Source organism: Leopardus geoffroyi, chromosome A1 (genome assembly GCF_018350155.1).
Source record: "Leopardus geoffroyi isolate Oge1 chromosome A1, O.geoffroyi_Oge1_pat1.0, whole genome shotgun sequence".
NCBI classification, from domain to species: Eukaryota; Metazoa; Chordata; class Mammalia; order Carnivora; family Felidae; genus Leopardus; species Leopardus geoffroyi.
In genome coordinates, this window is record NC_059326.1 from 195,189,407 (window position 1) to 195,216,087 (window position 26,681).

Here is a 26,681-nt window from a genome sequence, read left to right on the forward strand (position 1 = left end):
GCACACCAAGGCCCTCCAAGTTTCAGACTGACCCACTTCGAATAGCTGTCTACTCAGCTACAATGTACTGTGGCAGAGGACCCTGTTTCTTTATCACTGTTTGGTACGTGACTTCAAGCTAGCCTTTTTCTGGGCCCGTTTTCTCCATCTGTAAAATGGACCAAATTGGCACAATTGGGGACTGTGGTGAGGATTAAATCAGATTACAAAGCAGCTTTAAGTTTTTGTTCCTGCCACACAAATGCCAGGGAATAATGATTACACACGCACAGGTTTCCATCAGTATGTTTCTTGAACATCAGCAATCTGATTCAGTTAACTTCTAGCAGGTTACCATAGGCAGGAGGTAGATGTTTCAAGACAGAAGATGTCCGTGGGAGTTAAGGTATAACCACCCTTTTAACTCCACATTAGAAGAGAAAACTATCTTACGTGCAGTAAGCCAGACAGGATTTCTTTCTTTCTTTCTTTTTTTTTTTTTAAGTTTATTTATATTGAGAAAGAAAGTGAGCCTGAGCAGGGAAGGGGCAGAGAGAGAGAGGGAACAAAATCCCAAGCAGGCTCCATACAATCAGCACAGAGCCCAATGCAGGGCTCAAACCCACAGACTGTGAGATTCTGACCTGGGCCAAAATCAAGAGTCAGACACTTAACCAACTGAGCCACTGAGGCACCCCAATAGGATTTCTTTAAAGACCTCTAGTCTTAGTCCTTACTGCTCATTGGATACTGAGCCCCTGACTATTACACTAATCTAAGCAAGAACTAGCCAAACACAACTATCTTTGGAATTTATTATTTTTCCTTTTTTTCCCACTGGCTAACTGCTTTTCACATTTTCCTCTGCTAAAAGAGGGTTAATACGTTTGTTGAAGAGACACTTATTTGGGGAGACTATGTCTGAAATATTTGACTAGCTCCAGGCCACTAGACTATGCATGGCACAACCCCAGGGGGCACTATGCGCATAGACTAAAATGTAAATGGAGCCCCCTGCAGATATGTAGCATGACAGGCCTGGAGGACCTCCAAAGGCTGCCTCTGCTCTCACCAAATCCTTACCAGTTGTACACACTAGAGGAAAACAAAACTTTCTCTTGGGTCGGGAGAGAAGTGTAAATAAAGCCACAATCAGATTTGATCAGATAACCCTGCTCAGTTCCTTCCTCATTCTCTCACAGCTTGTTAGTGCTAGAAGAGCCTTAGAGGGCATCTTGTCCACTCTTCCCATGCAAATGACAACAGTGAGGAGGGGCAAAGTGATCATCACTAGGATCACAGAGGCACTGGTGGCAAAAGCAGGGTAGGTGCTGAAGGTCCCATGGCTTTTCTCAAAAATACTGACCACACACAGTATTCATCAATGGTTTCCATCCGAAGTGGATAAAATAGCCCTGTATTTATTAGATGACAAATAAGAACTAAGACTTACCCAAAGGCAGAGGTCAAAAACCAGTAGCCAGAGATCAAATTCAACATGCAACTGTCCCTAATTTCACTAGCAGTGTCTTAAAAGTCTAGAATAAGGGGCCAACATTTAAAAATCACACTTCTATCTTCAGTCAAAAAGTCACAGCCTCTGATCCCACTGCAGTCCCATCCCACCTCATACTGGGGCACAGGAACTGCCGTTAGGTAGGGAACACATTCTCCACTTTGCCACGGTCCCTTCTGACCGGAGATTTTTTTCAGCTCTGGTTCATTTCTTCCCTTACATTTCTCCTGCGTGGCCCCTGTGTGTGGTTGAATCAGTGTGACCTTGTTCCTAAAGGCTCTGAAATTGACTCAAATGTCAGAAACTACAAGGATGCAGAACTGGGCTCACCATAGAGCAGCGCTTCCTCTGGAGTAATCCCCTCTGGATGTGGCTTGTACGTTGGCAATGTACGAGCCTGGGCTGCAGAAACCTCCCTTCAGCCGGATGTTTGCAGAGGGGGTTTTCAGCCCCAGATGGTGAGTGAAAAGAAACTAGCTCCATGCCTGAGTTTCTCAGAGCCTGTGATCTTGGCCGGGCTCCTCAACTCCCACCATCCTCCCATGTTACCTCATTTGTTGGGCACAAAGCATCTGGTCCTCAAATTCCCTGGCCGGCCTCATTAGTCAGATTATTAGGAAACCTTCGAGCCCGGCTGGGCAGACACACTCCCAACCTCCCTGGGTTCTAGATCACACCTGCTGGATTTCCCCTGCTCCATCCCCAAGCTGTCATTTCCTGCCATCTGCTGGGGAGAACAGGAATAGCAAGCCTTTCTCCAGTCATTCCCAGGGAATTTCCTTTCTCCGGGCTACAATGTGAAATTGATGATCATCTAACTAGATGGGGCCTCCAGGCCACACCTCCACCCCTTCCACTCCTATGTTTAATTGATGAGGAAGGCAGAGAATAATTTGCCCAAAGCTGTATATAAAATTAATTTGGTGCTTCCCCTGCATAACTAGAGCCCAGTGAGAAAACACTTTCAAGCACCCTATCCTGCGGCAAGGGCAGATTTACACTGATAAGCAATAGAGTTGGGTATCCCTTCCAGGCACTGGGTCCAGTAATTTGGCCAGTTCCCCCAACTCCTTTCCTTGGCCCTGCCACAAACACCCTATAGTCAGTCGCCCTACTCACAGACAAAAATTTATTGAGATCTATTTGCTAGGCACTATACATGTTCTTTCCCCATTTCCGCAGTGAGGGTGTTGGACCAGATTCATCCATTTGCCAAAGATTTCTTGAGCATTTTTCATGTCTCAAATCCTCCTAAGTTCTAGGAATAAAATCCCATTTAAAAAAGGGCGGGGGAGCACCTGGGTGGCTCAGGCGGTTAAGCATCTGACTTCGGCTCAGGTCGTGATCTCACAGTTTGTGGGTCTGAGCCCCACATCAGGCTCTATGCTGACAGTTCAGAGCCTGGAGCCTGCTTCGGATTCTGTGTCTCCCTCTCTCTCTTCCCCTCCCCTGCTTGTGCTCTCTCTGTCTCTCAAAAATAAATAAATGTTAAAAAAAAATTTTTTTTTTAAAGGGAAGCTAGGAGTAGTGAAGCTATACTGGTAAACATTTACTTATTCAACAAATATTTGCTGAGTTTTGAGCTTATGTTCAGGAACTCTTCATATGTTCAGTGTTGCAGGTACAATGAACATGAATAAGACTGCCTTCATGGAGCTTAGAGTCTAATGGGAGGACAGACATTAATCAAGAGCTTTAAAAAAATAGAGAGGGATGGGGCGCCTGGGTGGCTCAGTTGGTTAAGCATGCAACTTCAACTCAGGTCGTGATCTCACGGTTTGTGAGTTCAAGCTCTGCGTCAGGCTCTGTGCTGACAACTCAGAGCCTGGAGCCTGCTTCAGATCCTGTCTTCCTCCCTCTGCCCCTCCCCTCCTCGCACTCCGTCTCTATCAAAACTAAATAAACATTAAAAAAAATTTTTTTTAAATAGAGAGGGATGTACAGGGAGCTATGGAGCACACAGCAGGGACACCTAGTTTATCCTTGCCCTCAGGGAAGGCTTCTGAGTCAGACATTAGTTCAGTGGAAGAGGAGTCAGGAGCAGAGGTGGGGGTAGGAGTATGTTCCAAGGAAGAGAGAACAACTTGAGCAGAGGCCCAGAGTTAAAAAGAAGGAACATGACACTTTTGAATATATGTAAACATTTCAGGGTCACTGGTGTACAGAATGCCAGGTGGAGGATGGTGCAAGATGAGATGACGCTGGAGAGGCAGGCAGAGATCGGGTCATCTACAGCCTTGTTTACCATGCAAGGATTTTAATCATCCTGAAGCCAGTGGCAGCCCATTAAAAAGTTCAAGCGAGGGACGCCTGGGTGGCTCAGTCGGTTAAGTAAGCGTCTGACTTTGGCTCAGGTCAAGATCTCATGGTTTGTGAGTTCCAGCCCCACACCAGGCTCTGTGTGGACAGCTCGGAGCCTGAAGCCTGCTTCAGCTTCTGTGTCTTCCTCTCTCTCTGCCCTTCCCGGCTCGCACTCTCCCTCTATCAGAAATAAATATTTTTACAAAACAGCTCAAGCGAAAGATGACCAATCAGATCTGTGTTATGACAACTCAGGTGGCTTGGGAGGGCCAGACCGGAGGCGGTAGGAAGACCGGGCTAGAAGTCATCGCAACAAGCTTGTCTGGTGGCCCACGCGAGCTTGGCAAGAGCTGAGCCAGACAGGGGTTCTTATGCTGTGTTTCCTGCTGTCTGCCAGCCCTGTCCTGCACAGGAACAAACAGAAGATAGACTTTCTTCTCTAGAAGCCCTCACTACCTAGGAGGGCAACGTGAGCTGGTAAAAATTCCCCAGAGCCACATGCTGAATCAACAGCTCCGCTGAGACTCTCAGTGCCACCACAGAGCTCACACGGGAAGATAACGAAGCCAGACATGATGCAAGCGGACAACAGTGTCTCCATGAGTCAGATCAGGAAAAGATCCCCGTGAGCTGGGAAAGGGAGAAATTAGAAGAATAAGGGCAGCAGGCATGTTGGTGGTGAGCATAAGGCAGGGAGGGAGAAATGCACAAGGGATGGCTGGCAAAGGGCAACCCAACTGGCAGGTGTGCAAAGCAGAAGGTAAGGGGAGGGGCAAAAGCCTGTAAGGTAAGTTGGAGCCAATTGATGAAGGGCTTTGAACAATAACTTAACCCGGAGGTATGTCTGAGGTCACAACTGTCAGGGATAGGGGAACATGGAGGCAGAAAGGAGCTGCGGCTTCCCCGGCTTGTGAAAAGGAAGTAAGGCTCTTGCTGTCTCCTGGGCCATTCGCCCCCTCCCCCCCAATCCACTCGAGGAAACATCACCTGGGGGATGGGGTGGGTAGAGAGGGCAAGGAGGCAACAGAGGCAAAGCAGGGGATCTCTCCAAATTGTCTCCTCGATTTCTAACCAAACAGCATTCAGAGTATCTGCTCATCTGTAATCTCTGATGGTCAAAAGAACCTTTTGATGTAGCGGGGTGAATCTTCTCCCCCACTTATAGGAAAATATGAAATAAAAACCCCCGAGACTCAAATAAAGAAGTGACTTGCCTCAGGTCACACAGCCAGCAAATGACAGAGCCAAGACTTGAACACAGGTGTCCAGACTCTATGCCACATTCCTATCCCCTGGTTTGTATCTGTTTCAGCAAGCAAGCGGCGCCCCTCTATAAGGCATTACTCCCCAGCCAGCCTGAAAGCCTTCAGAAACCTGGAATGGTAGAGTCCAAGAGGCAGGGAGAACCAGATGGGTGAGGCCAGGCCCCCAGGGGAGTGCCTTGCAGGGAGGGTGCCCAGCCCCTGTCTTATTTTAAGTAGAGCCCCATGCTGAATCTGTTCCAGGAGGATGAGGCCGGAGAAGGCCGCTTCAACTTCTCTGCTTATGGGATGGGCCCAGCCTGTCTGCAGGCCAAGGATGGCATCTCAGTCAAAGGCGCCAATAACAACAATACCACCAACCCCCCTCCCGCACCGTCTAAGTCCCCAGAGGAGATGCGAAAACTCTTCATCCAGAGGGCCAAGAAGATTGACAAAATATCCCGCATTGGCTTCCCCATGGCCTTCCTCATCTTCAACATGTTCTACTGGATCATCTACAAGATTGTCCGCAGGGAGGACGTCCACAACCAGTGACGGGTCTGGGATGGGGCGGGAGTGGGGGAGGCTGGGAGAGGGCAGAATGGAAATAGCACAGGAATCTGAGAGCCTAAGGAAGAGAAGGGGAAGAGAGGGAGGGGGCACACATACACAACTCCCTCTTTCTCTGAAAAATGTGCAATAGCAAAATGCAGTGATGCATGAATCTTAGAATGTGGCACTATCTATTTAACCTCGGGTGGGCTGGTGGGGGGGGAGGGAGGGGCTTTTCTAATACAGGAGCTGAGGGGTCGGGAGGAAGGGGAGGGTGGGTAGGGGTTAGGGAGTGAGGAAAAACAGCTTTCAAAAACTTGAGTCCATGGGCTGTGCAGTTTTCCTATTTGGAAGGAGAGTGCAGTCTGCCCCAGGGCAGAAGGAAAGCCATGTAATATATGATATATATTCATGCTTAATATTAATGCAAAATCACAAGAACAAAGGATTTGTTTCTTAACCTATCAGCCTAGTAACTGCTTAAGTTTTTCAAGTCACAGAAGTGATGGACAATTTTTCCCAGAGTGGAAACAGTCACAAATAAGCTTTTGCTCTGGTGTGTGTCCTATACCATGGCCTTCCAAATGCCATGCCTGTTTTCACACTGGCCTGGGTGGACACATGCCAAAAAGGCAGTCCACCTCTGCTTCAAGAGGGTTGTGCAGCCTGGGCATGGGCAGTGGAAATGGGGCAAAGTGGAGAGAAGAGAGGGAATGACTAAGGAGATGGGGCATTTTCAGAGGCCCAAGGATTGATAATCAAGAGAACTGCACCTCAATCCTCACGTCTCAAGGCTAAGGACCACACCCGCCCCTCTCTAAGCCCCTCTCGCTTCTGTGCTTCAACGCCCACCCCACTCACCCTCCACTGCCACCCAGAAATGGCTGCCATGGTTTCTCATTATATTGCCAATATGCAATCTTTTTTATGGTGACAAAAAAAAAAAAGTAATAATCTCAAGAAATAATATGCAGATAGACTGAGTATAAACCGATGCACTTTTTTCAAATGTCTATTTTTTTGGAGAGTCTCTTTGGAATTGCAAGTGGGTATATATTTGGGAAGGTGGGGTCAGTGGGATGAAATGGACTTCTTACAGAGTGGTTCTACAGAGTGAAGTTTTAAGAGGTGAAAGGGTAGTAATGAGGCTGCCACAGCTGAGATATATACGGGTGGAAAGAGATGGTATGTTTAGAAAGTCTGTTCATTATATTTTGACATTTCCTATGCCACAACGAATGTGGGAAGCATGGGGAGATGACCCCATTATATTTTTATAAGTCTTTTGTTTGTTTTCCTTTTTGGTGCTTTGCTTAGCTTTAACATTTAGGCAAGTTAGACAAATATTTCTTTCCCTCTAACTCTGATGTGCCAGAACTATCCCAGGTTGGCTAGGGCACTCCAGGAAAAAAAAAAAAAAAAAAAAAGGAGAGGGATTAGGAAATGAATCGTGAAGGGTGGGGGACCCTGCTGAAGGACACAGAGGCTCACAGTTGGGAAGTCTGCAATGTGGACCATGGGATTAAAGACGGGAGTTGCCTCCAGTAGCCTCTGTCCTCTCTGCCAACAATGCCACGCCTGTAATGATGGCACGACTCTCTGGGGCATGCTTCCCACTGTGGCCTGTGACCAGGGTCCTGGGGTACATTTCTTCCCTTGCACTTCAGTGTCTTGGCTTTGAATCAAAGTAGCAGTAGATGGTGGGACGCAGTGGCCAATCGGTTTGCCCTGAGGCTTGGGGTTTTACATGTGTCTTTCAAGTATCCCCAGTGTGGGGCAGGAGAGAGGGGAGACGTTGGGAGCCTAACTCTTCCCTAAAGCCCCTTCTTCCGGAGAAACTTCTCCCATTTCCTGTGGCACAATTGCTAATACCTCTAGAAGCCCTCCCCACACACCCCCCCCCCCCCCACCCCAGAAAAGCAAGTCAAGACAATGATCTAAGGTGTTTAGGTAAAGAAAATGCACTAAGCCGCCAAAAAAGGATCTGGCTTTGAGGCTTGAATGATCAAACTGTTTACATCCAGGTTCAAGGTTTGTAAGTCATTGCCTTCCTTTCTCTTGGCCTGTGTAGATCAGGAAGTTAAATTGTATTCTAGCCTTGGATGATGTGGGATGGAACCCGGCTCCTGAGGGATGGGAGCCATGTGGGTAGGAATCTCTCTTCTAAGACTATCCTGTTATCCTTTTCCCAACCACAAACTGTCTAAAGGAGGAAAAGGGAACCAGAGGGATTTGAACAAGTACAACCAGTTCAAGACTGGAATATCAGTGTTTGAACTGCTATCGGCACTATGTTCACTTTATTTAAGGGAGGGAATCCTCAGCCCTGCAGTGATGCATGAGTCGCTGGAGAGGCTATTTGCCCCTTTTACTAGCATTTTACTCACTTTATTTAAGGGGAAAATCATTTTTTTCATAAGAAAAAATTTAAGAAGCCCTTTTCCCTAGTTCGCTCGTGACGGGACTAAATTCAGAACGTCTTGAAGTCTAGGTGATCGGGCAGCGAAGGCATCAGGCCTCTATCAGGGACTAAAGACAGTATCAATTGTTCCAAGGCATTCTGCCTCTGCTTGAATGGCAATATCTACAGATTTCAAACTGGGCTCCTTGTATGAGGTGTCTGGAATCTCTCCGAAACAAAGTCATCACTGGGCTGTTTGCCCAACCTCTGCTGGGTCCTTGAACTTCTGCCACCATATTCAACCAGTGGCCCCACTGGGAATGGCCAGGTCTAGTTGACAAGATCTAGCAGACAATAGAATCATCCTTTTGAGACGCAGAGGGGGAATGTCGCTGAAATCTTCTCTCCGACTGTTCCAAATTTGGTATCCCTCATAGAGAATAAATGTGAGTGAATGCATTACAGCAGTGAAAGGAAGAACCTGAATTTTAGTCCTAGCACTAATATGTTGGGAAAACTTGAATAAATGCTTTAGCTTTAGTTCCTCTACAAACACAGTGGGGAAAGGGGTATAAACCTCTAACCCCTTCTAGCTCTAACTGTTCTGTGTGCTTGAACCGATCTATGGGAGGTTTACACAACGAAAGGCTTAATGCCGCTTTTATTTCCGAACCCTCTCAGTAGATCTAGATAGATCCACGCATACATGGATCCACACAATCCTCATGGCCTTTCTTCTTTGGGAAATTTGTGGAATCGTTTTTTCTTTTGCTCCACTTTATCAAAGATGAGCAGTGGCAGGAAAAGAACATCCATCATTGTAAAGTCAAAAATACCCTCATGAATTAGAATGGAGCATGCTCAAAGAGAAGGCATTGTCATTAATGTATAATGTAGTGAGGATTTAGCAATAAACTACATGGATTTTATCATTATAAAAAAATCAAACTAGATAACTTAGGCCAAAAACGTTTTGTAGGTGGCTCCAAGAAATAGGACAATACTTTCTCAATTTCCTCTTCAGTCTGTACACAGAGGATATCATACCTTGGGACTACATACACCAAATGCTATGGTAGGGAGAAAACTGACTAAGGTATAATGGGTGGCTTACTGGTCTTCCAACCTCTACATGGTTAGACCAGTATTTATGCATGGAGGTAGAACTAGACAGGGCATAGAGCGGATGGTGATTTCCCACACCTCCAAAACTGCAGCTATTCCTAGGAATCCAATTTGAGAAATATCAATTAAGCAGACAGATAATAATGCCAATAACTTCTCACCTTAGTCTACAACTTACCTTGATTAGTTTCAAGAGCAGCCAAAAGAAATGGCTCATCTCTGCCAATCTCTGGTCTTTTCAAACTTTCAAGAGTCCGTGCTGGGCTAAGGCTATAGAGAGTAACCCAAGGACAGGAGTGAATATAAAAATGTGCTAGGGTGTGTGTGTGTGTGTGTGTGTGTGTGTGTGTGTGTGTGCGTGAGAGAGGGAGAGAGAGAGAGAGAGAGAGAGAGAGAGAGAGAGATAAAAGACAGTCATTTAATCCAGATTATTTCTTCTTCTAAACTGTCAATAAATAAGAAATGTATCCCTCTAAGAAGCCTATCAATATTTTTCATAGACTATGTTTTCATACTAGGGAGAAAACAAATGAATATGACAGGAGTTGGTTACTTTCCTTCAAAGTACACATTTTTATGGGCATCATTAAAAAGAGATTGTGTTTTGTGAGCCTCCATGATATTAGATTGCAGAGCAGATTAGTGTCCCAGCTAAGCTGTTACCATCACTGATAAATCAGTCTTTTGTGAAAATTACATCCCTTAGTTAATTGCAACACACTGAAATTGAAGGGAGCCATCCTTCTGTCTGCAGCAACTGCCTCCTTAGTAGAAGAAGCTCGTAGGCAAAGGGCTTGGTGGTGGTACCATTTGTGTCAGCTGGAGGACTGGGGTCGAGAGCTGAGGTCTACTTGTCCCCATTCTGGCTGGAATCCCGGCCCGGGGACAATGAATACCACTCTGGAAGCTATCGGGTTTATTCAAAAACAAGCACCTTCTGCACATTCTGCCTGCCCTCTGCCCCAACTCTGAAGAGGTGGGCAAGATGGGGTTTTCTCTACAGGCTAGGTTTCCCAGATTGACTAGAAAGCTTGCATTGAGGGGCTGGTAAGATCTGAGGAAGGCTGAATGGCCCTCTACCCTCCAAGATAAAGCATCCTTAATTCAGGAACCGATGACACCAAAACAAGCTTACTATAAACAAGCAAGTAGAAACCATGTTCTTAAAATATAATTTATCTTTTTTTCCTCCACTAAGCCCTTTCTCTGAGAAACCAGCTTCAGAAATTTGAATTGAGAACCCTTCTGTTTTCCTGTAGCTCTACAAAGCCAGAAATAGGAGCTCACACTGACCAAAGGAAGGATTAAAAGAAACGTGCCTTGTTTTGTTTGAGCTGGCTTGCCCAACGACTTGTATCTGTGTAAGGAACAGTACACGTTGGAAAGGCTTTGGTTTCACAGTATCCTGAAATCCCAATGAATAAAGAATATCGTTAGATAGGTTGAAATTCAAATAAAGAACTTGGAAAAATCCTGAAATGCTGCCGTCCCCACCTAAGTAATCTAGAGTCTTGGGGGTCCAGACTAGATGATGCCACTACCAAATTATTATCCCGTTGCTTCCTTTGGGATTTCTCAAGCTGTAAAGACAGCAACGTCAGGAGACAGGTTTGTTCATACGTAGGTGCTATTACATGCTGTTTTGATGGAGCTGTGTGGTTATTTAAAGCAATAATTAAGGTGCTTTATCATTCTTTAGAAAAGCAAAATGAGTTCCGAAGTAGATATTATTGCCCAATAATTTCTAGGATCATTAAGGCTTCTTCAGTTAGCATCCAGACCATTACTTCTCCCTCTCGCACTCTCTCTCTGCCTCCTCCCACAGCCTCCCTGTCAGCATCTCCTCTGCTTCATCATCTGTGCCTCTCATTTGGTGAAACCAAACTCTTCTAGAAGATGCTGGTTTATTTCCGAGGGGGTGGGGGGTGGGGAGGACTAGAATGGACGTAGCAGCTCCTGTCTCATTTGTTTTAAGGCTGCGATTTCTATTCTTCCTCTTCCCTGTGCGTTTTGAAATTTCACTGCTCTGGAAAATTTCCATTGGAACATTGGGTCGAGAAGTCAGAGTCTAGAGAATGGCGAGCCAAAAATATACCCAGTGATGAAAATTATGTTCTACATAAGGCCATTAACCGGGTACAGAGCAGCACCAGGTAACTAATGTCGGGAGGAAAGACATTTGCTGGATGCAAACACAGTGGGTCTCCCGTTCCCACACTTCCCCTGCTCCATGCTTCCCTGCGTTGCCTTGTGTCTGGCTTGCCTTTCTTCAGATTCCACTGTTTTCTTAAGCAACTTCAGAAACCCCGTACCCTCTTTAAACACACCTGCCTTCTGAGGCGGACAGAGGCCGGTAGGAAGTGGGTCCTTGTTCTGGCATCACCTCAGGCTCACCATGGAAACTGCAGGTAAGCTACTTCATCTTTCTAGGCCTGCTCACTACCCTGTAAAAAGAGGGAGTTGAAAGAGATTGCTCAAAGGCAAACCCTGGATACTTTCATGGGTTAAAGAAAAGAAGAAAGGGTATACCATGTGTTAGAGAAGATCTCATTACTTCCCCCTTTTCGGTCAGGCTTGGAATCCCATCCCAGGCCTTTTGGTGGACAGGTGGGGAGAGGTTAAGAAAGAGGAGAGTCTTGGCCCTCAAGGAGGTTGCAATCTTAGTTTTTTGGTGGCTCGTTGTGGTGGTTGTTGTTGTTTGCCACGAAAGTGAAGGTATTTCACGGCACTGATGGACTTGCCTCTAAGACTGGCTTCTCACCGGAGAATCCCATCAAATGCCAGGACAACATTCTACTCTGGTATTTTAGCATGTGTGTCCTATGAAGGCATGGCAGGTGAGGTCTGTCCGCCAGAGCCTCTGGAAGAATCAAAGAGAAACACAATCAGAGCAGAACTCGTGAAATACCCCAAGGGAAATACTGCAATGACTCCAAGTCCCCTCTCAGCCTGTTCCCTGCACACACAATTTAATCATAACGAGAAACTTCCAGCAAGATTTAAGAATATTTTCCCATTTGTACATTATGCTAGCTGCAGTTACAGGCAGAAAAAAGTGGGATTGTTCCAGGCCACTAGAGACATTCATCTAAATTCATACCATTAGCTAGGCTACCCTAACAAAAAAATAAAAAATATTACAGCAGGTGTGGCTGAAGTTGGGCGAGCTCACTGCACATCCTCCCCCCGCCCCCCACCCCTGCCGCCAAACAAAACCTCACCCTGGCAATGATGTTTCTGAAATTGCTTCCACACTCCCATAGCTCCAACAAACACTGCTTATAATCAGAAAACACTGCCCCTATCTTTCCCAGCAAGGACATATTTATGCTTTCTATCAGTGGAATCGCTTCGAAACATTTATAGGTTGACATTATAACAAATGATCTCTACTCTGTCTTCATCTGGCCCTGGAATTAATGGGAATATTGCAGACTGAAACGTTTTCCTTGTTCCCAAGGTTAAGAGTTAACAGGCTTTTTAAAAAAGATAATTTTAGATTTCCCATAATAAAATAGAAACCATATGGTAACCCAATCACTTCCTACCCTTGGCCCCCATCACCATATAGCCACTTCCTTCTTTGCCCCTGAAAGACTCAAATAAGGGATTTTAAAAGACCTCTAAAATGGAAGTGTGATAGCACAAATACAGGGAAATGGTAATTGTATAGTCTAGGTGGTTAATATATAGTCCCTATAAAATTCTTACACGTTTTCCCCTCCGACCCTCAGTTTTCCTATCTGTACAACAGGAGTACTGAATTTCCCACTCTTCATCTTACCCTCTCAGTTTTCCTCTCTATACCCATTTGTGGTTTTCTAGTGCAGAGGAAAGGGTACTCACTTCCAAGAAGGCTGAGATGCAACTACCACAGGCACCTGATCTTGAGCAAGACCATTATCTCTCTGCCCCTCAGTTCCTTTATGTATTTGGAGACAATAATACACAGGTCCATCTTCTAGATAAAATGAGATAGTACACATTATTAACTCCACCCCCACTGTAAACAATGTAAAGCACTGTCACTATCTCCGTCTCTCCCAAATTCCTATTTCTTCCTCTTTGCCAGAAGAGGGCAGCCAAGAGCTTCCTTTTAGAATTGAAGATGGCTCCCAAAAGGCCAAATCCACCTGCCCTAACAGAGCAGCCTATGACCCTTCCGGACTGGCCCCTCTGTGCTTCCTCTCGCTTATACACCCACTGAAGGGACCTACACTCTAGTGCTGATCTCACTTATCAAGAATCTGCATCCCTTTTGCCCAAGTATCATTTGAATGTTACCTAAATAGAAAGCACACCATAGCTCTGCAAATAGCTGTCACTCATGTAAACTAGTAAGATTGTGAATGAACCCTGCAAATCCCAATACTGCTACTGAGCACCTACTCTAGGTCAGTCTCTTTAAATTACATGATCTAGTTTCAACGATGGCCCTGATCTTCTCAATTTGTACATGAGGAAACCGAGGCTTGGAAAGTTTATCATATTAGCCCAAGTCAAAGTCTTGCCAAAGTTTGGACCTGATTCTATAGACAACAGGAAGCTAAGTTTTGGAAACAGGCATGATGTGTTTACCTCTTCCACTTACCTGTTTTTGACCTTCAAGAAATTATTTTGCCTTATTGATGACCTTAGTCCCCACCCCTCTCCCCATAAAACACTCTATCTTCCCAAATTATTGAATATAAAATCAAGACATTGATGTGGTAACTTACTTTGTCATTAAAAAAAAAGTATACAGGTTTTTATTAGTTCATTTTAACTTAAATGAATCTAATAACTGCTGCTAAAAAAGTATAGACCCTTTTACTTTGGTAACATTCTACTACACAAAAATTTAAGCTCCTGTAACGTGTTGAATGCCAAGGAATACTACCTTTACTAGGCTAGAAATCAAACATCTTGATTAAGAACCAACCAGACAATCCTTGGCCACCTTCTTTTCAGAACTTGGGTAGAAACAATATAAATCTATTAGCCCACCTTAAGAGGTTGAGAGTCTACTAATCAATCCAGTTTGGGGCATATGAGGGATTTAGACTGGATATGGTACCATTTTCTGGATATAGAATTGTGGAATAGAATAAAATGAGTAAGCAACAAGGCAGGGTGGGAATATATGACATTTGGAAGAGAGTGAAAACACCCTCGTTTGTAGTCCTGCATGAGAGACCACTTGTGTGCTGGAATGGCCTGGATTTGGCCAGCATCAAGAGTTAAGGACTAGACTTATTCTGGAAGTCTTTCCTAAGTCTAGAATCCCTTTAAAATATTCACTCAACTAAGAGCCTACTACAAACATTGCCAAGGCATAGGAACGAAAGGTAAACACCATCCCTAACTACAGAACTTACAATTCAGAGCAGTGAGATGTGATATGGATATGAATACATAATTTTCAAAGGATGATATGGTGATGAAGGAGGCAGAGACAGAATTCAGAGAAATGGTACCTCACAGGGACAATCCAAGGTCTCCTGGAGAACAGAACATTTGAGCTCAGACTCTAAAGCAAAAGAATATTTTCCACAGCACTTTACTATCTGGATTTATGTAATTGTGGTCTCATCCACCTTTCAAAGGGTTAACACAGGTAACCATTTCCTCCAGGCAGGTATTCAGGTAAAGTGGGAGCATCTCTCCATATGAGATACCATTGCAACAAATGTATTAAAAATGGCAGGCTGACCAATGTCCCAGTCAAGGAGGGCCTCCTAATGGTCCTTTACCCCCCCCCCCCCCATCCAGGCTCTGGAAATAAAGTGTGACAATGGAATTACAGGGAAATGCATGAACATACCCTGCCCCTGCTCCCCTACCCGCCCCCCCCCCCACCACCACACACACACACAAAAGTACTCTTAGAAGCCGCAGCTTGTCTCCAAGTCCTTTTGTTCCCGACTTAAGAATCCCCTGGGTGATGTGTAGGAATTGGCCAGACCAGTTCATGGGACAAGGCCTCTGCTTACTACATTTCCTAGGTTGCACTTGCATCATCCACATCTCTTCAGTTGTATCCAGAAGCTTGGGCTTTGGCATAACAGAACCATGAGCTATAGGGCAGTGATGCCAGGAATGTCTTAGTGCTCTGCGGACTAGGACAGCTCCCCCTGTGCAGCTCTGAATGCTGGTGAGGATAGGAACATTCTGAATAGACCCTAGTGACATCAAGTCAGATTCAGCGGGTGTCCAGGTCAACTGCAACAGACTTGCCTTTAGATGATTTTTTGCAATGTCCCAGCCTGGAGGAAGCAGTTCAGCCTTTCAAAGTTTGAGTTACACATGGAAGGTCAGGGAACAGGTCTCAAAAATTGTCAGTCAGGACTAGGAAATGTACGCTCTTTCACTTTTCTATCAGCTTTGTTTTTAACCTCCCTTGCATTTGCCTGTCATCCATCCACCTGTTTATTAAATCTATTATGGCAAGGGCAGTGTACCTTGAAAGCAGGGCATCAGAATGAAATATGGCCCCTTTTCTTACAATATAGGAGGGGATGCTAAAGTGCCAAAATAATCACTAATGTGGAATGCAGAAAATATGTTAACAGAGAAAGGAGGGTGCCGCAGAGCAGGCAGAGAATAAACCATAAAATGTTTCCAGGCTTACAGGCCATTTGAACAGTGGTACCTTAAAGATGAGGTTTTGACGGATGGGGAGAGTCTTCCAGCAAAAGGAACAACATGAGTAAAAATATGGAGGTAAAAACCAAGGGGCATATACGAGGTATAGCGATTATCTGTTTGGCTGAAGTGTCATGAATGGAGACATGTTTGGAAAGATGATTTGGAGTATATCATAACCACCTTAAATATAGAATAAGGGATCAGGACTCTTGAGTATGGCAATTCTCAAAGACCAATCAATAAGGTATTCATTCCTTCATGGGCAGAACAGCTCATTCTGTCTCCTTTCCATTAGCTGACATTTCCAGCCTAAGTCAGATTTTCCTGTACTTATTTCGGGAGAACTTACCTTTTCCTCCATCTCAGAAGCAGTTATTGTACCCACTAGAAATTCACATCTTCAAGGGCATCAATTCAACCCAACAAGTATTAAGCATTTAGTTGTGCTGGGTAGGCACTAGAAGGGGGATAACAAAGGTAAAGTCATGGTTCTACGATGAGCTCACTATTCTACAGTGATTCTGAAAAAGCTACTTAATCCAGTGCAGGTATTTCTAAAGGAGTGCTTGTGGTCCAAATATTATAACCTTTATGTTGGTCTGAAATATTAAACAGAGCTGACCTAGAAGGAAAATACAGTCTAGCGTATCCTTTTTATTCTCAGCTGCACCTGAAATGACTTCTAACCTGGAGAGCACTTCTCTATTCAAACCATGAGATCACGTCCATAAAGAAAAAAGAGTATAGAAGTGGGGAAAGCCAAATACGAACAGAAAGAAAAAAAAAAAAAAAAAAAACTGGTTTTTAATCAAGTCATTGCTACTGGAAGTATGTAAAAAGAATAGTTTGTGGGATTTTTTTTTTTTTTCAGAACAATTTTTCTTAGGCAAATTCATTAGAAAAAATATTGTGGGCAAATAGATTAGTATAACCTACCCTAGTAAATCAAAGACTACCCTCTAAGTCTTCAAAAGTATTACTATCAAGTAAGTAGTTTGCTAAACTCAATTTTTCCACATTAGGTGTATTTCTACCTCATTTAAAAGTGTACCATGCTCAACATGCCTGAATGGTATGTAAAAAGCTGAAACATTGATGTTCCCACAATTAATCTCAGAACATTTAAAATTCATATTATTTCATACTTTCATGGTTCAACCTTCCAATACTTAATCCATTATTTTCAGCACTAATGGTAGTTAAAGTGAGAGGAGTGAATTAAACCCCAATGGGTGCATCTTGCTTAATTAGTCTATTGAATGCAGATAAAATGCCTACCTGAAGAAAAAAAAAAAAAAAAAAAAGCTAAACAGCCAAGTTCTACTTTCAAGACAAATACACCAGGTACCTCAGCAGCCTCCAAGTAAGTTTTAAAAACTGGACACGATACAAGTCTTCAACTGCTGTAATTAGACCTGAAATGTACAAAATGAACCACAAAGTGACCAAGACAAGACGCTTAATACTTTTAAGCCCTCTAGGTAAGAGTGACAAAGGATGTCCATGTCTCAGTGTGTAGGTCGGCATCATAACTGACCAGTTGGCTAAAATCACTTTGTCTAGAACTGATGCAAAGTATCAGTTGGAAATTGCTAGCATTTTCAGTCAGGAGCGGTTGAGGCATGATTGGGAAGGACAGTGAGGGCTTACTTTCTAAGTGTGCAAACATACTCCAGTGCTTCCAAATCACAATTCTTTGGTCTTCTCCCAAGACAAGCCATTTCCAGACACCTCAAACTCGACTGGCCCAGGGAACCCATGGGAGGAGACCCAATTACCTTGCAGCCATAATTGTTGTAAACATGCTGGAGCCATAGTTGGAAAATGGTCTACAGAGAAACGGGGACAAACAGGACCACTAGGGATTTTCAATTCACAGCTACGTCAACATTAATGAAAAAGCAGTATTAGATTGATTGAAAACATTCCACGGGACTTATTATCAAATAAAGGCTCAGTCACTGGGGAAAAGCATATTTTATTGACATAATTTATCTTAGACTTAGTAACTTTAACTCAAGATTCATCCACCAAGGTGGGCCAGTTTCTGCCAATAGAACCAGAGTGCGCACTCTCGAGAGTCTCACCCCAACCTTGCCAAAGCAAAGGACTTCTAACTGGAAGTCATCTCCAAAGGACTTGCCCTTATATTTTCCCCATTTCACGCACTTAAGATATTTGCACAACAGATGTACCCTTTGTCTTAAAAGTTGCCTGATTTGATGTTTAGACAGAAGAACAAACCCCATGTTATTCTTCTGCAAGTGATTTTGCATTTCCTTTTTTTTTTTTTTTTTTTTTTTTTTTTCAAAAAGGTAGCTACCGACTTACGGATGTCACGACATACAGGGGATAAAAGCGTTAACTTGCAACAGGTCCAGGGTATGTTACCTTGACACCTCACAATTTGGTTCATTACATTTTAACTACTCAAAGTTATTTTAACCCCAAAGAACAGACAGGCACCGTGTATTTCTTCAGGTCACAATGCCAACACTGGCTGTGGAGTCTGATACAGGTAAGACGACTACAATTTACAATTCTGACTGTGATTCCAATACTTTTGGGAGATGTAAAATATGCTGGGCTGGGCAGTGTGAGTTAGTTAAGCTACAAAGTGCTTCATCACCCATAATGGAAGAGGTTCAAGATGATTCATACTTCCACGTAAGACTACAAAAGTCACAAGCCCACATAAAAGCAACTGACAGCCAAAGTAGAAGAGATTTCAGGAGCCTGGGGGCATCTTAAACAATTAATTGGCCTGGAAAATTGGGTCAGAATTACTCACAAAGCTCCTCATCCTTTCCCAGAAGAAAATGTGATAGTATGTCTTTTATATGGAAATTTCTTTGTATATATGTATAAACTTGGTATGGCCTTAATGCTGCAGTTAAGGATTTGTCTGGCTACCACCTTAAGCAGCGTGTTAAGCAATCGCTTCCTTAATGTAACATTTTTACTTCTTACTGGACTCTTAACCTGAAACAACCAATTCCCTTTAGCCCCTTACTCTTGGCCCTTTTTTGCATGGAATCATAAAAGTTATGGCAGTTATTTTTTGGCTTATAAAAAAATCTATTTCTGCAGTTTGAAGATGTAATGTAAAATTTCTGTGATACATGTATATAAAAATATATTTATTGAACCATCCATATACACATATCCACGCTGATTCCAATGGAAAAAAATTAAAGTTTTCTGAAATTTTCTCTGTGGTCAACTCATAGTTGTCACTATTTAACCAACTTTATCTGTGAAAAAACTTTTGAAGTACTGTGATTATCCCAGAGAGGAACCTACATATAATCTAGAAAACATCATTTCACTAAGACAAGGCTGTGTGTTGTTCATTCAAGAAACATTTATTGATAGGTACTACGGGAGATACAAAGATGACTCCAACACAGACCCTGCCCGTAAGGAGCTTACAGTCTAGTAGGGGAGACAGAACACATCCACGGGATACATGGTCAGAGCTACGTTTCAGTAAGATGAATCTAATATTGTGTATAAGGTAGGCTGGGGTAAGAACAGGTAAAGGAAGCTGAGAGGCCACTGAAATCATCTAAGTGGGGAGGAAAGAGGTGTGAAAGCCTTGAGGTAGCACTGACAGGACTTAGCTAGAATAAGAAAAAAAGCAGAGGACTTAGACTTTTGGCATGGGTGAGGACACAGAGAGAACAATGGACTAGGTCTGGGAAAAGAAATGAAAGTTGGCACATAAAATTCTTCTGCACAGGAACAAAGTGTCTGGGATATACTGGGCACAATCAGAAAGAAATGGCTAATCACCCAGACCAAGGATGGAAGTACCTCTGAGTGTCCCCAGTGACTTCCTCCCTCCTGTGCCCACCCCTCAAAATTTCCCAACAATCCCCTCCACTATGAATTGTGATAGTGCCTAAAAATTTAAGTCCTATCTCTAGGCATGTCCTTACTTGTGAGAATAAAAAACAACAAATACGTTAATTTATTCAACTCAATGAGTCCTCTTTTAAGGACTCTTTTCATGGAGGTCACTGTACCTTCTGGTGAAATACAGGGATAATGAACCAGTCCTTGTCCTCAAGGAGCTTATGGTCTAGTAAAGGAGGAGCTGATGGTAGTAAAACTCACACAGGTCATTCTAATTGTAGGTTGAAGGGTAAGTTATATGAGCCAGGAGAAAGGTTAAAAGTGCTCTATGAACACACATTTTTAAAAATGAAGGTTGGGACAGAATCTCACACAGGAAGGATGACGTAGGAAGGAAGGAGATGAGAATGAATTTGCTCCCCACTTCAAATTCTGGCCAAACCAGACCCCAAAAAAGGGGTTCCTCACTCCTGTTGCAAATCTTTTCTCTTAGGGAAAAGGAAAATGGTCTTGAACTGGGTTTTGAAAAAAGCAATTTCGATGGCAAGAGCTTTGGGGACAGGGGGATGTGGATACAAATCTATCTTCAGGGAAGAAAGAAGGCACTTGAAGCCACGAAAATCAGCAATGCCAGGCTTATTAGAAAAACCGTAAGTAGTTTAGCACGGCTGGCGCATCACCTCCATGAAGAATGGGAGAAATCACCGCAAAGGAAGATTAGGACCCTGACAGGTACGTGGCGCTGCCAGGCACTGAACAGGGTACATGCCTAAGACCAAATTGCTGCCCCTTAGGAGCTTACAGTTATAACATTACAAGGTGGGAAAAGCACCACAATGTACAGAACGCAAACTGCCGAAGGATTCAGGAGAAAATTACAGCTGAGTTTCAGCTATTAACATTAGGATACCCAATAGCTTTCTGACAGCTAGTAGTAAACCCATCCCTGAGGGGAGCACAAGGTAATAATGTCCTTAGACAACAGGCCCTGGTAGAAGTGGGCATTAAGACAGTTCGAAGAAAACTGAGAAAAAGTGGGTATGAAAACTGAGCTACAGAAGCAACCGAGTATGCATATAAAATGTGGCTCCTTCCCTTTTCTCCCCACATCCTGACCTTTAACAGCTCTGGCTTCCTTCAGTGAACCTAGGGCAGAGTGGTGACCCTCAAGGTGATCCATGTTAACTTCTACAAGCCAATGTAGGACGCTGCACTGATAATCTATTCTCTGAGCCATTTAGCTTTTGACAAATGAAGAGGTTGTACAAACTTTAGTCTTTTCCAGCACTAACATTCTATGATTCAGAGAATTCTAGGAGTCTCTCCTGTCTCTTATGGCAATAATCAGAATGGGAAGAAACACTTTAAATATTCTGATGTGTCTCACTTAAAATTATGATTTTTTCGTACAAATCACAATGATCCTTATCCCACCAGCTAACTTCTACCTCCACCCATTCTTCATAATCTAACATCTAACTACATGAATTTATTTTCAACATGATGTGTTCTACATAATCTACTTAAGCATACACTGAATCTTTAGAGAAAGGAAGATCTGTTCTTCTCCGCTACTTCCGTATGCCAGCTTTTTGGTATAACGACTTCATTTAAAAGGGCAAAATCAGGGATAAGATATCATAAAAATTTCCTAAAACTATTTAAGAATTTAAACCAAATCCAAACTCAAACAGGTGACATCAAAGCTTGGGGAGAAAATCAGTAACCAAAGTAGTTAATTACATCATACAGTTGAAAGTGTTTATATCCAGATTAAACAAGATATAATCATCTCTAACTTACGACCAGAAATGTATGCAAACTTCCCATAAGCAGGTTTCTAAAAAGTAAATACTCGTTAAAGTAATTCAATAGTGAATTTTTGGTAAACATTTGCTTTTTTTAAAAGACAAAGACACACTGGATAACTGCAAGTCCCTTATGAATCTGTGACACTGGCCACATTCCAAGGTACTCATATGGATTTCTGTAACTGCCCACGTCACGTGGTCTATGGAAGTAACCGTGAAATTGATTTCCAATACTATTTTCCTCTCGTAGAGGGCTAAGAAAAGCTACCGGGTTCAAGTGGAAACTGGAGAAGCAGAGACCGTCCGAAACTTTCACAACAAGGCATATAATCAAAAAGTGAACAACTTTAATTCTAAGCCAAGACAGAAGTATAATCAAACCAAAGCTGGTTATGGACTTCTTTAGACCACTGCTAACCAACTTCTTACTTTTTATTCAGGTCATTATGAGACCGTTTCATGAAAGCATTAGCAAAGCACATGAATTTCAGCATTATCCTGAAATAGCTACATAACCACTAAGAAGTAAATAAGTTTCAGCTCACATGTGCTACCATTTCTCCTTTAACATAGTCTCATAAGAGTTCATAAGCCCACCTATGGTCCCCAGAACCTCAGTATCACAGTACAAATCCTAAAACATATTACTATCTTAAAACCATAAATCCTTACTTATCTAGTGCCACATGGCCATTACTTGATCAGCAACTTCCCACGCAAAATGTTGCTAAGTTTCTAAAACTCTAAAAACATTAAGGTTTCTAAAACATTTGTGGAAGACTATCTCTAACTGTCCACTGCCTATCCGTGGCATATTAAGCAGTTCACTAAAACCTCATATTCGAAGAAAAGTTGAAGTTGCTTTTTTTAAAAGGTTCATAACTACTGAACCAAAGGTCTTCTCTGTACGCAGTTCCTGCAGAGATTTCTCTTAAGTAGCACAAAAATAAAACTTCAATATAAAGTTATCTTTAGATCAGTAGATTTGACAAATGCAACCATATAGATTCTAACAAATTGCTTTCTATAAAGTGCCATGTTTTCCCACTAAATTATTAAACTCTACAAGGATTTTCAAATAAAAGGATGAAGAAAAGTATCCGAGGATGGCAGTTACAAGCACAAAACACAACTGCTATAAACCCACCTGGATTAAGGTACTACAAAATTATTGTTACCTTCCACATGTAGGTTCAAGGTTATACTACATGTATCAAAAATGCAGGTGAGAAAATAACCCAAGAACAAATCATGATTACTGTTACCACAGTCTATAAACCAAAGTAGCTCTACAAAATCAATGTTTCCTTATCTTGTTTACCTTAAAGGAAATGGAGAAGAGTGATGCTAACCTTTCTCTGAATGTTTTACAGACTCAGGTCTCTGTACTGTGGTAACTTATTATGGTCATGTCTTATTTAATATGTCACTCAAATGTAAAATAGGTAGGCATTAGGGTTCTAGAGAAAAAGCATCAGTTTTGGAGGCCAAGCTGCTTCCTGCTACTTGGATGACTTAGAGGCCCAGTCATTTAACTGCTCTACGCGATTTCTTCTTCATCTATTACTTTGGGAAAAATAGCACCTAATCCACAGGGTAACTGTGAAAATTAGTTTTCTAATCTGAAACTAAAGTGCAGTTCGACTAATACTGCGGTAAGTAACCTACCCATCCAAAGCCAAACAATGATTTTTGGGTTCTCCATTTCACTGCTCCCAGCAAAAGCTCACAAAGTTGACAACACAGGAATACAAGAGCAAAAGAAAACAATGTACTTTTGTAAGGCCCAAGATGTGCTTGCTTTCAAAAGGTCTTACAAGACTAAGACTCACTGACCCAAACTAATCTTACTTAGCTAAAATACTCATGGGTAAAGGGTTTAAAGCTCAACAGAAAAGAACTGTACATTGGGGCATTCTTACAGATGAGAAAAGTACTTTAAAACCCGAAAAGCTTAAATTTGACGAGTTGGTGCTTGCCTAGAGACAATCTTGCCCTAACCTAGTTTCACTTTCTACCTGTGGGAATATATGTGTATCTAGGGTATCGTGCTTATTCTATTGGCAATAATGTAAACAATGATACTGGGATTCTTCATAGTGTTAACCATGATCCTAAATCTGATACGTAAAGTCCAATGCTATTTAAAACGCCACAATCATCCCAATCCTGAGGACTTGAAATTACTAAAGCAACCCTTCTCTTCCTAAGCTTATGCAACAAGTTACAAGAAGCACCTAGCATATTACTACCTGTCCAAATGTTTCTTTAAACCCACACATGGGTAAAGGAAAAGTGAGATTATTAATTACCTGCAGATGTAACTCCTGAAAGAGATCTGTTTCATAATTCATTTAATTCATCTAAGGCTAGTTTTCAAATGAAGGAGTCTTCAAGTTGTCCTCATCCACCCCACCCTCCATCCTCCATGCATTATAGGGAATGAGGAATATCCATGATCTCAATGGGGGGTTGCTTCATTTTTACGGAACATTTAGCGTTGTCAGCCCCACCCACTAAATGCCAGATGTGTGTGGTGTCTCTTCTCCCCTCCCCCGCAAATCTCGCCCATTTCCAAATGTCCTCTAGGAAGTATTAACAGCCCCAGTGGAGAATCACTGCATCCAGTTAGTGCCCTTAAACCATGGAGTAGGAAAAACACCTATTGTGAAATGTATGGTTTAGCATTTATTTGTGAAAAAGGATTTCTAGGTTATCCATAATTTATGACTTTACAGTTACTACAACTTAAAAATTTTTTTCAAAAATATCTCCAGCTAAGTTTTTTTCTTTCCACCACAGGCTTAATATAAGCTACAAAAGTACAAGCTGAATGTCTTCCAATTATCACTGGCCTGGCCCAAATGAAGTGGTTACCAAATAGTTATTTAAACTGACCCAAGAAACAGTCATGTGATTCAGTTATGTAATTTTGTTTATGTGAAGGAGATGTTCCCAATTTTCAAATATTTGAGGTACTGAGGACCGATAATATCAAACTTCATTTTAGTTTAAGACTACACCCTTCAGCAAACCTAGAGTTTCCCAGTAACAACAAAACAAACATTCCTATACCTACTCATATACTGTCCTCAAACAGTCTTAAGGATTGAACACTGTTAAGAAAATAAATAAGTTAAATTTGACAACCTCGTTGCCCTTCAGATTCGTAGGACAAGTTATCACACAAAGGCTTGCTTCACAAATGTGTACACAAAACCTTCACCCACCTCACACCCAGCACTCAAGAAATTAACATACTATGTAAAACGAATATTAGTCTATATTGCCAGATTAATTTTTCTTCCAGAAATATTTTAATAAAAATTGGCCATTTCCAAGGAACACCCACTGCATGCCCATCAATAAAAGAGAACCATAACAAAATAGAAAATTTACCATATGCCTATGATTTAAGAAAAAAACTGGCAGACACTCAAGCACAAAGTCCAATATTAAAGTCATATTCCTTCTTACGGGCTATGATTAGGATTCTGAATAGATACCGAAATAAAATACAAATGCTGGACTATTTAGGTCAAAGGACCTCTAAAGAAGCATGTCTGTCCTCAAAGGCATTCCAGTTTGAGACTCAATTTAAGAATAAGGCATAAAACAAATGAACAGAAGACATACAAGGTGAAAGAGGGATTCTTCAATTCCCAACATACTCTACACCTGGTAAAACAAATCTAGACTTTTTTGTCTTTTTTATTTTTCTTTAAACAATTGCCAAGGCTGGAATCAAAGATAAATAGAAGGCACAACAGTTTTGCTCTGGGTTTTGTGTTCTTCGGATTTTGGGGTTTCTTTTTTTGTCATTTTTTTGGTTTGTTTTTTTTTTTTAAATACAAATTAAACATAAAAGAACCCTACTTCAAAAGAAATCTAAATTAGTTGCATCCTAGACATTTAAAACCTATCTCACAAATTTAAATTTAAATGATAAAAACAGTAGGTTTATAATTGTTTTGTGATCACATATCCAAAGGAAAAAAAAAAAAAAAAAAAAAAACTCTACTAACACCTTTTATTCAGTTTTTAACCATACCAGCAAGAATCAAACTGTCAATTTTTCCAATGGCAATTTCTACACACCAGAAGGTAGTCATGACTCTCAAAGAAGAAACAATTTAGATTTTTCCTGCCTTCAAAATGTTTATCAAATCCTGTGTTTCTCACAGGCTTTTGAAACACATAGAAAATAAGAAATATTCCAATGAATGAAACATACCAAATGTCAGTAATAAGGTAAGACACATTCCTTTGGGGAAACGGCTGTTAAAAAAAATCCAGTCTGTATATGCAAAAGTAAAGCAAGGAAATTCAGTCTTTTTCTCTTCTTTAAAAATCTGTTTTTCCTAAAATATCATTCCACAAAATTGGAAGTGAAGGACTAAAAGGTGAGGAGAGGGAAGGGAGAGGGAGCACACATCATTAACACAAAAAGTAAAATTGTACAAACTTAAGCAGTTTATAATAGACTAGGGTCATACTCCAGGATACCAAACGCTGGTATAAGAAATTCACCATTCTGCAGGAGCTAGAAGATTTGTACTGCTGCATGAAGATCAACGAAGAGCAATTCACTGCCTTGGGGCAATTCCCCTTCCCACTCCAAATCCTGGTTTCTGCACCATGCCTCCACGGGGCGGGCCTCTCATTCCACCACCCAGCCCACCTCGAGGACCTCCAGGTCCCCGCAGGCGGTTATCTCGACGGTCCCCTTCCCGGGCAGCTCGAGTCTTCTTCTCTTCCACATTCAGACGGACCTCACCTCTGAACATGATGGGCTGTAGAAACAAAGGGGAGCAGACTTAAAGAGTGCTTATGGGCTACCAACTACCAAAGATAAAACCAACAAAGCTATCATAAGGAAGCAGCAACTTACACATCAGCTACATTCTCAGTTTTTATTTCAAGCTCAGAACACATCATTAAATAACATGGAAAGGTGGAGCTAGGCATGCAAACTGGTTCAAAAAAAGGACAATTTAAACAACACAGCAGTGCAAGTAACTCTCATTGTACTTCTATGAACAAAATGTATTTTCCCATAGAATTATATAAATAGAACAATATAAGTAAGAACAGCCAAAAAAAAAAAAAAATTGCCATCTTCACCATGGATTTGAAGGCTTAGAATAAACCCCTATCATCACCCAGTGTGGAAAGATGGGGCTACACATACTTCTGCAAAGTACATATACATCTCAAAAACATTAATTTCATCTAAATAAAACTGTAACAAAATGCTATTTACCTTAACA

The 26,681-nt window shown here is 42.1% G+C and overlaps 2 protein-coding genes across 5 annotated transcripts in view; one reads left to right on the plus strand and one right to left on the minus strand.

Annotated features, from left to right (window-relative positions):
• Positions 1-18,953, plus strand: part of GLRA1 (glycine receptor alpha 1) — a 97,002-nt gene extending 78,049 nt beyond the window's left edge. The window contains exon 9 of one of the 2 annotated variants that reach the window (XM_045436718.1): positions 5,278-18,953. In XM_045436718.1, the coding sequence (XP_045292674.1) occupies positions 5,278-5,592 (315 nt within the window). In that variant the 3' untranslated portion in view covers positions 5,593-18,953. The remainder of the gene's footprint in view (positions 1-5,277) is intronic. The other variant, XM_045436729.1, reaches the window with a different exon arrangement.
• Positions 18,954-19,086: 133 nt separating this feature from the next.
• G3BP1 (G3BP stress granule assembly factor 1) overlaps positions 19,087-26,681 on the minus strand; it is a 36,387-nt gene continuing 28,792 nt past the window's right edge. For all 3 annotated transcript variants that reach the window (XM_045436706.1, XM_045436691.1, XM_045436698.1), the window contains one exon: positions 19,087-26,204. In XM_045436706.1, coding sequence (XP_045292662.1) covers positions 25,998-26,204 — 207 coding nt within the window. In that variant the 3' untranslated portion in view covers positions 19,087-25,997. The remainder of the gene's footprint in view (positions 26,205-26,681) is intronic.